The following is a 12,306-nucleotide window of genomic DNA, read 5'->3' on the forward strand; positions in this document are numbered from 1 at the left end:
AGCATCATCAGCATCATTTTAGTCGCTGTGTTCCTGCACGTTTGGTTGTATGATTGCGTTACCTGGATTCGTAGTAGCAGCTGTTTGTTGGCCATCTCCATCCGTTTAAAGTTGTTCTCCACCTCTCTGGACCGATGTGCATCCTTCTGCATGCGTTTGATGTACTCTACAGACGCCCGCAAAATTGTGCCTTTGTTCCAGCGCACATCACTGTACACACAGTAGAGTACACACAGACAATTTCCACAAATAAGTAAATGGCAAATACTTGTTTCATTCGACAACTTTGATCACATCTACAACACAGGGCAGTAAAAGCGACTCACAGGTCGTTGGTTTTGGGGATCATGGTGCCCAGCTCCTTGATGCGATCATTAATGTTGAATCTCCTCCTCCTTTCAACTGTTGCAAAGGAAAGAAGAGAAAAAGGGAGGAGGACACAGGAAAATACGCCATGAAGATATTGCAGATGGATCAAAGGCATGAAAAAAGGAACAAAAAACAACTTGTGCAAAACAACTTGTGGTCTTTGGGATTACAAAATAAAAATGTTAAGTATGTTTACAGCATCAGAACAAACATTCAAAGTGACCTGGCAAGGGTTGACACTGCAGTACATGCTATATAGCAAAGTTACAAATCCAGACATATTGGAAATAAACAAGCAGGGGCAAACGTGTAAGGACAAACACACACGTACACACACACACACACACACACACACACACACACACACACACACACACACACACACACACACACACACACACACACACACACACACACACAGTCACAGGCAATTACACCTAAGTGCCAGGACAGCAGAAATGACCAGGTTAACCATCCACCCACTAGTTGTGCTATGTCAGCTAAATCAGCACAAGGTCGTATAAAACGTTTTTTGCACGAGACAAATTACGGTGTCTGTGTGCCAGCGGCGTGAATATGTTGTTTATAAGGCTTGTATAGTGTTGTTATTAGGACATAAAAAAAGGAGCAGAGATTTTGGAGAAAGAGCATCCAGAGGAAAAGACTTACTCAGATTGTGGTTGTCTTTCTTCTGTCTCTCCTTGGCCAGCGCACGGGCTTCTGCAATAACAAAAAAGTGATTAACTAATGGCTGAGAAAGTGCCCCATCTGGAGAGAGGCAGTTTGTCAGAAGTGACAATGAATGCCAGAACATAAATTACAGGACAAGGTGGGAGGAAATATTTTAGGTTCGGTGAGTTTCAAACAAATCTGTATCACTTAGTAACATCTTAATAGTCTGTGCAGTTTCCTGGTTTTCAAAATATAACTACAAATTTACAAAACTGCTTTTTGCACCTGTCAGTTCTCGCTTGATGGTCAGGTTGGCAGGACAGGAGTTACTGGTCATAGCAATGGCTGGCCCCTTCATCCCAGGACCTGTGTACACATCCAGGTGACTGCTTGACAGGGGGAGCTGGAGAGGAGGCACACACACACAGCGACACATGCACACAACAAATACACACATTTAGAAAACCAATAATTTACACAGGAACATTTTCTCTGATTAATAGTTTCATCTGAGAACGCATGAGACATTTGAGAGGAAAGAAAGACGTGCCTCCAAAGACCTCAAATGTCCAATAAGTAGCACTGTAGTTATGGAAAGCAGAATATTTTATACACCTCCACCAAAGTCCTGAATTTAACGTGATGTCGCATTACATAAAAAAAAGCTTTACTTATAATGTAATCATCGAATGAGATGAGGGAATTTGAGCTTTTTAAATGTAATAATGTAATCAAAAGATAAACTACTGGTGTGTTAAACTCAGGTCAAACCGGTGTATGTTATTCCCCCATATTTCCTAAAAAAAACATTTACAGCTTCATACACCTTGGTAAGGACCTTTATAAAGTCAGTGGCCATATTTAAGGTGCTGTAAAGAGCAGATAGCAGGAGATAATGCAAAAATATCACACCTGAGAACAACCTGCCAAGCACCCAGCAATGATTGACCATCATGCTGTCTATCTTATCTCTCTTTATGGCCCGATTCTCTCCTCGGCCTCCTCCAGCTCCTGAACGTAAACTTGTGGAATCCTCTCCAATCTCCTGCACTTTAGACGTTGCGTAACGACGGAGATCTAGTTTTGTGTGGATTCCTAAAAAAAGACGTGATTTCCTTTTAATTGTGTAGTTTAGTGATTGTGATGGACTTCGTAAGCAACCCTGTCATAGTTCCTAAAGCAAGGGGCAAAGACAATGCTGCTAATGAGACGTGACAGATAAAGAACTCAAAGGGAAAGATAACCTAATCTGCCAGCTAAGCTACTGTGTTCACATCCATGAGTATACACGCACACCTCTGCATGTTCGACTTGTGTCGACTTGTGAAATTATACACGGTTGAATTTCTATCAAAAGATCTAAAGAATGCATAATGATTAAATCTTCATATGAACATGAACTTCTAATTACAATAATTTATTTTGTTTTCTGGGTTTAATATCAAAAAACGAATCTGTGAACCATTGTTAGTGACAAATCCTCAAACAAAAACCAATACAATGCCTCATCCTGTCATGGTTAGAAGTTTTGTGCTGATCATATAAAACTCAAAAACACACACTTTCTGATAAACTCAAATTTCCAGCATCCTCCACCACCCACCTCTATATTCCACTCCAACAAGAGTCCATTTAAGTCAATTCAACGACAAAATGTGACTGGTACTTGGTATGGCCCAGTGTGACCATCCAAACGCACACAGACACACACATACTTTAGAGTCAAATTGTTCATTTGTGCCTGGTATTCAGTGGCGTTCCCAGCTCTTTACTAAACTTTGAGATTCCAAGAATTCCATGGAGTTTGCTGCTTTAATCCTCATCAGGATTAGCAGGTGAGTTTAACTCACTGCTCTGACAGTTTGGAATAAAGCTGGAATTTCTGCAGCACTGTTAACATATTGATTTCAGCTTTGAGTTTCCTCCACAGTTACTTAATTGTACCAACTTCTCTCACACTGATCGATCTATGATTGAGCACTATGTGCCGCCTAATCTAATTCATCAGTGTGATGCAAACACACACATGCAAACACACTTAAGAGTGACTAAACCAATCAAACACACAGAGCGGTATTAGATAAAGCTACAGGGGGCTTTGTGAGTTTGCCTCTTCTACACACACACATGCGCGCACACAGCTGTGGAAGCAATGAATCCGATAGACAACAACACAATGTGTCTGAGACTGCAGCAGATAAAACCTGCCAATATTTATACTTCAATTGCACCAACATGATGATCAACGAGCATATATGTGGAAAAGTCTAAGTCCTGCAGGAAACACATATCACATGTTATCACAAAAAACAGCTATAAAAATGAAAAGCCCCTCCACCCCTGCTATGGCTCTTCTTATAATCAGGGACCCGAGGCTAGGAGTTAGAGCTGCTGCTGCTGCTGCTGCTTTTGTCTTTACGGTGGTTCGAATCACCAATATACAGTCTGAGAACAGACACAACTCTTCAAACCGAAGCTCACATTAAAGTCTTATAATCTCTTACCAGCTGAATCTGTTCTCCTTCAATAACTTCCACAATGGCATATGTCTTATTCATCTCCTTCATCCTCTGCTCCTTCCCTACCAAGGCCGGGCCGCTTTCTTCTTCTCTCCTGGTCAGTAGCAGCACATGCAGCTCTCTCTGGCACTGCTGCCCCCGTCCAGGAAGAATGACCTCGGCAGCAGCGCTCCTGTCTTTCTTCTACCTACCTCCGCTCACCACCAAACAAGAGTGAACTTTCCCCTAACTGGACTTTCAGCCTGTTTTTCCCTTGCACAAATTGCCCTCATCCCCCTTTCCCTCCTCCCTCCTTGTCCTCCCCCCTTCTCCTCCTCCACCTCCCTCCCTCCAAATGTCTTGTAAACAAGTTGAACTCTAACTGCTGGTAGTTTAATTGTTAATTTTCTTGAGTTTGTTCCCTCAAAGACAAAGCGCTGTTCAGTCCTCGACTGACATGTCCTCCCTAACTTTATCCAGCAGGGTTTAGGGAAGGAATGTTCAGTGTTTAAATCAATTACACACTGTTTCATGTGTGTGTGTGTGTGTGTGTGTGTGTGTGTGTGCGTGTGTGTGTGTGTGTGTGTTTCTGTGTGTGTGTGTGTGTGTGTGTGTGTGTGTGTGTGTGTGTGTGTGTGTGTGTGTGTGTGTGTGTGTGTGTGTGTGTGTGTGTGTGTGTGTGTGTGTGTGTGTGTGTGTGTGTGTGAGAGAGAGAGAGTGTGTGTTTGTATATATGGCTACATAAAGCAATAACCTGTTGCTTACTGAGGGTATATACAGAAACAGAAAGAAGACTTGGAGCAAAATTATGATGGCTGCTTTGAGACACAAACTAGTTGTGGTTGGCAAAAGTAAAAGCTGCACGAACACCATTATACCAACTAATAACAGCAACAAAAACTGAGAAAATGAATGATAAATGACAGGAGTGACAGACAGAGACAGACGATGCAGATGCAGGAAAAGTGATTATAGGAACTACTGAAAGGCCAAAGTCTGAGCATTGATGACTTGGCATATTGAAGCCTGTGACTCATTCAGGGCAGACTGGGCCCAAAGTTGGCCCTGAAGTGGATGAAGGTTTTAGCACATATTCTACATATTCAGCAAAAACGACACAAAAAGGGTATTTTAAAAGGGACGCATTCAAGGCATATGTGCATGAGCCCAACACAGAACATGCAAATATAGTATAATGCACAAATAGTGCAAAGAAGAAAAGTTGTTTTTTTATCAAAAATCTATCAAAACATTTAAAAAAATCCCTTTCAATAAGATAAATGATAAATGGCGCCAAACTTAATTCTACTCAATTAGACACTAATATCATCTCATGCAACATGATTTTCTAGATACCTTACTTTACTTATTTGTTTTTGTAAAGAATACTGCATAATGTTTTAGCTGCAAAGAAAAGATGAGCTAACATAGTATCAATGTAAGTCAAAATAATAATAACAAATTTGCCTCCAAAGGCTTTGGGACCTGTACAGGCTATAATATCATCAATCCTTAAATCCCCAGTTAAAATAATAAAAAAAAATATTAAAGGATTTCCTGCAACACCTTTGGTAATAATCTCACAAAAATGTATCACTGCAAAAGCAATTAATTGGATGCAAAGTTTATAAGTAATATACAAAACAATGAAAGTAGAGGATTGCTGAAATCAAACATTATTGGTGGGTTGGCTCTACTTACTGTGTTTGGCATCTGTATAGGGTCAATGTATGCTTGGATATCATCATAATTGGACTGCATACTGATGATGTCATCAATGACTTCATCCATCTGGAAAAACAAAAGGTTTAGACAAATTTAAAGACCCATTTTATCTAACAATGAGACAGGGGCAGCAAAAAAAAAAAAAAAAAAAAAAAAAAAAATCAACATCTGAATGTTTAACAGACAACAAACTAAAAAAGAAAAAGTTCTTTGTACATTCATTAAAGCAGCAGAAAACCTGAGGGGCATTTAGATCTCCAAGTCTCCAAGTAAACTCCTGAAGGTGTTTGTCTCACTCAAGAAAATACTTTTTAAAAAGTCTCCTGCCTCATGGAGGCTGGTTGAATTGTTTTCTCTCAGATAGAAAGAAGACAAATCGCATGTTGGAGGAAGAGAGTGGGTCAAAGTCTTCTAGGTTCAAAGGCCCTTACACTTTGCTGTTTCCCTGTCACTTGTTAAAATGTAATTACTGGTGCAAGGCCATTACGGAGCATTTAAATTCCACTGATTGTCCCTCTCAGTTAGTGCAGGTTAGTCAGCAAATTCATTCACACGGCCACTGTATGCACGACACATTAACACCCACGCGTTCACAAATGCTGCTGCAGCCTAACAAAGACCAATTAAATTATTATGATGCTTTCATAAAATGTGGAGAGAACGGCACTTTAGGGGTAATATTCAAACCTCGTAATTTTATATAGGAGTGCAATTAAGTCATATTTTAAGGATATTTGTTCAATATTGTTCTTTATAACACCAGCAGGAATTAATGTGTATGGGTTTATGTTTATAAACCTCGTTCTCGTGGCTCGAGCCAATGTTGAGCATGGCCATGGGGCTGTTGGGGGCACTGTTGCCGGACATGAGCTGCTCGGTGCGCATGTGTGGGGAGTGGAGAGGTTGGGGTGCGGATGCTGAACCCCCCGTGGGTCCCATGTTTGTGGGAGGAGAAGGCGGCATCAGTCCCGCTACTGCCTGGACCGTCTAGACACACACACACACACACACACACAGAGAGAGAGAGAGAAGATGGTGATCATGTTAATGGATAACAGAATACTGATGTACAGAAGATAAAAGTACTTCAATACAATGTGAATTATAAAACAAGCCAGATAAAAAACAGAAAGCCAAGCTGTATATAATTTGGAGTTGATCTAATAAAAGACAGACATTCACAGATATTCAGTAAAGGGTGATCCAGACAGATACCTGTTTAGTGGCGAAGGTGGTTGACAGGTATTCTTTCACTTGTTGCCTTCGAGACTGACGGATGTGGTAGTCTGTAGGGTTCTCCAGGTGAGTCTGTACCTGTATTAGGATTAGACAATAAAACAATGAGATCAATTCATATTCCATTACTAATTTGTACTTTGGTCCACTTCTTTTGTGATCTTAAATCATTTTTTGACCAATTGTTTGTGTTTAAAAATCCAAAAATCTGTAGGCCAAATATTAACAATAAGACTGAAAGGTGCATCTTCTTCAAGTTGAGTGACAACTGTTGAAACAAAAAGGACGATTACCACACAATGTTCTATATTTTAGAATTTGCATTTTATATGTTTGACAAAAATTGTGTTGGATTTAAAATTCAGCAGCCAGTTTAATTTGCATATATTACTACATAAGAGCTTTGCAAATCTCATCAGCAAAATAAAAACAAAATTTTATACATTAAACACATTTTAATTAGTCAATTTTAAAGCTAGATTTTTGCTCCCTGTAAAAGAAGCACTTGCTTTAGTATGAAGTAACTATCTCGAAGATCTCAGTTTTGTAGCGATAAGTAGTAATTACAACTGTGCTTTTGAACTTCACTTCCCAGAGAATCCATACAGCACCGCCTCTCTCTTCTTCACACACTAGTGTGTTGAAGTGCGAAAACTTCTGTTGCGTTAGCGCCACCTAACCTCTCTGGTGGAACTACCACTGCAGGGTGATGGAAAACTTTGGATTTTCTGAATGCCGTAATCGACAACCAGCTTGTTCAATTTGTAATAATGCAAAAAGAAAGGCTTTCGTCACAGCTATGTTATACTGTACTTTTTTGTTGTTGTTGTTGAGTTGTATATTGACATTCTCCCAAGCGTTATCGATAATGTTCAAACTTATATATTTTTTACATTTCCGTGTTTTTAGGTTGCCCTTAAGGTTGTATTAAACAATAACTCCCATGATCCCATGCGACTTCACGACATCGTCAAACTCCTTCTTCTGTTATTGTTTTGATTAAGAGACTCCAAGAGGCAGCAATTACATACTGTTCAATTAAATGAAACTCAAAAACAGTATGATTTTTTTTCTGATTGTATCAGTATGTATGCCGCAGATATGACATTTAAGGAATGGTGGAAAAATGTACAGAAAAGTACATGAATAAGCAGGAACTTCATAGAAATGATGCTTATTTTAATTAGCATCCTTTAACACACAGGGTTATCATTAGTGTATTGTATAAGCTTATTAGCTCAGTACAGTTTAACAACATTTAAACACACTAAGAGTGCACTTTAGACCTCATCATCTCAGTTATGGTACTCAGACATAGTAGCCTTAAGTCAGTAGTAATGTCTGCAGGATTAAAGCCTCACAAAATCCTCTGGTGTGGCTACAGTAACATGGAGCAGTGGGCTGGCCTCATTCCTTCACATCAAAGACTAAAGCTCAGAATAGAGCTCCCCATTACTACAAGACAGATTCATCTCCTCAGCCCCCCAGACCTCCCTCAGTTTTATAACCAACAGCAGGGATTATATCAGATGAACCAAAAATGTTTCTGTAAATAGATGTTTCTACCTCCTCCTGCTCTTTTGTATGTCTTTTACAACAATTTTTGACACTTCGAGTCAACACACACACACGCGCACACACACACGCGCACACACACACACACACACACACACACACACACACACACACACACACACACACACACACACACACACACACACACACACACACACACACACACACACACACACACACGCACACGTCCTGAGCCAGAAGAACAACGATACAGCCACAGCTATTCTTTGGCCTCTTTGGCCCAGGTCTGTCAGCACAGTTGATGTCCAAACAAACATCAGGCAGGAGGTATGACAAGCTCGGTGGGCCTGATAGACAGACAGCTCACCTTATCTACACCAACAAACACACTGACAACTCCAAACAGTGAGATTTCACTAACGCCATTCCACTGAGCCACACATACACGCACCCACACAGACTACACTGTCAATACATAGAAAAACGTGCAAACACATTGTACAGATTTACAGTTCAAAATAGCACAAAGCATCCCGCTCACACATAATGGGGGTATTACACAAACCTACAACAGCATCAAAGATAAGGACACACTGAGGCATCTCTGGAATCGGGCAAAATGTCACTTCGGCTTTATCTGTCCCTGTCTGACTCAGACTATCTGCAACGTTCCTGTCAGCCCTATCGCACAACATGTCAAACCTCTCTTATCTCCCCTTCTGTTTCCCTACCGGCTTGCTGCTCCGCTGCATTTTTCTCTCTCTCCCGGGTTTTTTCACAAACCTCTCCCTGATTCTTTTCCCTGTGTGGCAGCGCTGCTGTGTGAGAGGCCACAATGCCCAGCAAAGTCATGACCACCTTCGCCGCGCCCTCCTGTCCGCGCTCCTTCTCGGAGAACATGTGATTGGATTAACGGAAGTGCCACAGCCCCCTGTCCTTTTGAAACTAGATTTACCCAGCATCTTTTCTTTCTTTGGCACATCCAAATATGAGATCTGTTTTGTGCTTTGTCTATGTAGTGCATTTGGACTGGAAGTGCATCACAGAGATTTTATTACATTCATTATTTTATTACCACAGACTATGTAGTCCAAGTCTGAAAAGGAGCGTTCATGGAAGGATGGGGGGGAAGGATGGAAAGATGGGGGGGGCAGTGGAGATTCTCTGCACGATGAATGGATCAAACCACAAATCCCTATCTGTATTTTTTTTTTTTCTGCCCAAATACAAAATACATCCCATTCAATAAGCCATTTCCAGGCTTGACATTACTGTATGTATCTGTCTGATCAAAAGCACAGTTTACATTTAAGCACTGACCTGAAATAATAAGTTAGCTTTTTATAGTTCTCTATAAAAAAAAGAAAATCATCATTTGACATATTTGATTTGTTGCTTTTCTAACTTTTTCGAAACAATATAAACTAAATATTTGTAAACGTGCAAAAACTATAAAGACATCACCCTGGTGATTTGTATAATGTTTAAACATTTCATTTTATGCTTATTGAGTAGTCGGTTGAAAAAAATCCTATTAATCAATTATGAAAATCCTTGGTTGGGGCCCCACTGACCTTAAGAACCTCCACGGGGACCTGCATGCTTTGGTAATGCTGTGGGGTGCTGATGGCTGGGGTGGGTGCAGGTGGCACAGCCATGCAATGCTGCATGTACTGCAGGGCTGCATTCTGCTGCTGCTGTTGCTGCTGCTGCTGCTGCTGCTGCTGCTGCCGCTCACGCTGCTCCTCCTGCTGCAGCTGGTCTCGCATCAGCTGGACACACACACACACACACACACACACACACACACACACACACACACACACACACACACACACACACACACACACACACACACACACACACACACAGGAATGCTCATTAATCCCATCTATAGTACAGTACAAGGACCAGACCATATCTGTTATGTAAATGCATCCCAGCTCCAGTTTTTAGAGGGTTGCTGAGCGTTGCATGTCGAAGGGAGAGGCTGCCTGATTAAAATGACTGTAGCTTTTGTTGTGCTTCATTCCTATAACATCAACTTTGGTAGACTTGCAACTGATTCAATGGTACCAGGGTTTATAGTCATTGTTATAAGGCTGTTATATACTCTCTGATTTTGTTTGAATTAAGTGGAAAAACATTTCCATGTTTTGTTTTGTTTTTTTAAATCTCTCAGGGTCGTTACAGTCGTGGAGCTTTTACAGATTAAATTTGAGGATTCAAATAATAACCTGGGGTCAAGATGTGTGATGTCACTTTAGTCTTTTCTTTGCCCCTCTGCTTTTTGCAGAGTGACAGGTGACTCGCACATTTTTAAATCACCTTGTAAGAAGAACAAGAATTACAACCTCATAGTTGTACTCCTCCACTAACCAGTCAAGTTGCAGTTTACATCATTCTCTGTCCAGACTCATGTAGTAAACACTTTGAGGGAACTCAGACTGTATAACGTAGTCTGATAGAACACAAAGTAAAAGCCATGACAGTAGACAAAGCTTCCAAAATAGCGAGGACCAAATGGCAAGGCCAGATTAATCAGTGGGAAAACTGAATTTCTCCTTCAGATAAATGAGAAAATGTTATGACATTGATCAGAATGCCTTCCTTCCCAATTTACACGTGATCGCACAACACGACAAAAAAAATCCAAGATCCATAGCTAATGGTAAAACTTGCATGTACTTCATATTGAATGGCGGAAGGTATGCGTGTTGTACCTGCATCCGCAGCCCGATGCGTGAGGCCATTGCTGGGGGGCGAGGGGGCAGGGGAGGGCGAGCCGACGTTAATGCACCACAGTCCAGCCCGAGAGGTAGAGGAAGCTGTGAAGGAGATGGAGAGAGAGAGAGAGGAATGAGTCTGGCAACAGATGGGGAAAACAAAAAGGGAAAACTAAAGGTGACATCATAGAAAGATGGTGGAAAATGATCTGCATAAAGTGATCAGGAAAGGAGTATCGACCAAGAGCTGAAGCAGTGCAAACAATTGCACATAATTTCATTTGCAATTACAAATCGTTAATGCGTATATTAGTGGCAAGAATGGAGGCACGGCAAAAGATAAGGAAGGGTGCAGAGTTTTTAAAACACTTTTTTTTTAACATGTTTACAGAGCTGTGTTTGTCCACAGCAGTTTAGTAATTCATACCTTACACAAAATAACCTCAGGTCATGTCTATTCATTCAATTATCAGATGATCATAATTGATTGTTACATTCTGAAAGCTGCAACACATAACTAACTACTGAAACAAACTATTACAGGGTGCCTCCAAGTGATGTCATGAGATATACACCAGTTTATTATCAGCTCATAACTCCTATAATGGAAGCAAAAACAAACATATTTCTAAATGAGTATGTTGATGGGCTGAGGCAGTTAATACAAACTGTTCCTGCAGCCACAGTGCCTTGTTTTCTTTTCATACATTTGAATTATGCGGATAAACTCTGTGTTGTGACTGAATCAAAGGCACCCGGTCAATTTCTTGCAGGTTGTTCGAACAACTACGTTGTCAGAACACTAATTCTGTTTACCAAATGTGTATGCATTAAGGCACCTACTGCTACATTGTCTGTCCATCTGTCTGGACCTCTAGAAAAAAAACAAAAAACAAGCTGCATCAGAGTGCAAAGTTTTTTCACAAATCAACAAAACAAGCTGTGTCTTTCAAATCTATCCATCAAGCCATGCAGCCATCCATTGTTTGTCTCCATGTTATGCAGTCAGGAAAATGTGAATTGGAGCATCTTTCCATTCCAAAAATCCTACATCACAAAACTGTTTTCATTATTGAATGGTCATTTCTATATCAACTTTTGTTTGAAATTAAAACAAATAAAAACCCTATATTTCAAATTCCACAACGACGGACACCTATAAAGGAGTTCATCTTAAGAAAGGAGAAGATACAAAGTAAAGGATCAAAGCAAACATCTACACTACCTGTGTCAATTTGACTTTAATCTCAGAACCCATCAACTATCGGTCTGACAACAATTAGCTTCTGGGGACAACTGATAATACTTTGAAGGATCTGGTGGAGCAAGCAAATATCCAGGACAAGACTTCCTTTACATTGTTTACAGGCCAATTAGCAACTTAAGACACAAGAGGGGAGTTAAGCAACGACGAATGACCGTATGGTTTCATAAGTAGCTTGTTTTCACTCAATTAACAGTTTACAACCACTGCAACCAAGTTTAACTGTCAGACAATGGCCAATGGGTTGTGCAATTGCAATTTCGGCCGATGTCTTCCACCT

General features: G+C 40.5%; 1 protein-coding gene across 5 annotated transcripts in view; it reads right to left on the bottom strand.

The window, feature by feature from the left end:
* Window positions 1–12,306, bottom strand: part of tfeb (transcription factor EB) — a 30,808-nt gene that overhangs the window by 3,707 nt on the left and 14,795 nt on the right. For 3 of the 5 annotated variants that reach the window (XM_069710316.1, XM_069710308.1, XM_069710323.1), the window contains 9 exons: window positions 10,760–10,864; window positions 9,611–9,808; window positions 6,480–6,578; window positions 6,063–6,251; window positions 5,241–5,330; window positions 1,327–1,444; window positions 1,039–1,089; window positions 329–402; window positions 63–221 (listed from right to left, as the gene is read on the bottom strand). In XM_069710316.1, the coding sequence (XP_069566417.1) occupies window positions 63–221; window positions 329–402; window positions 1,039–1,089; window positions 1,327–1,444; window positions 5,241–5,330; window positions 6,063–6,251; window positions 6,480–6,578; window positions 9,611–9,808; window positions 10,760–10,789 (1,008 nt within the window). In that variant the 5' untranslated portion in view covers window positions 10,790–10,864. Of the gene's footprint in view, window positions 1–62; window positions 222–326; window positions 403–1,038; window positions 1,090–1,326; window positions 1,445–5,240; window positions 5,331–6,062; window positions 6,252–6,479; window positions 6,579–9,610; window positions 9,809–10,759; window positions 10,865–11,605; window positions 12,303–12,306 lie in introns of those variants that run through there. The other 2 variants (XM_069710289.1, XM_069710298.1) reach the window with 2 other exon arrangements.

The sequence above is a fragment of the Brachyistius frenatus genome, unplaced genomic scaffold, assembly GCF_029030835.1.
Source record: "Brachyistius frenatus isolate BFR_SWC_R1_liver_20210118 unplaced genomic scaffold, ASM2903083v1 Contig_4, whole genome shotgun sequence".
Classification (NCBI taxonomy): Eukaryota; Metazoa; Chordata; class Actinopteri; family Embiotocidae; genus Brachyistius; species Brachyistius frenatus.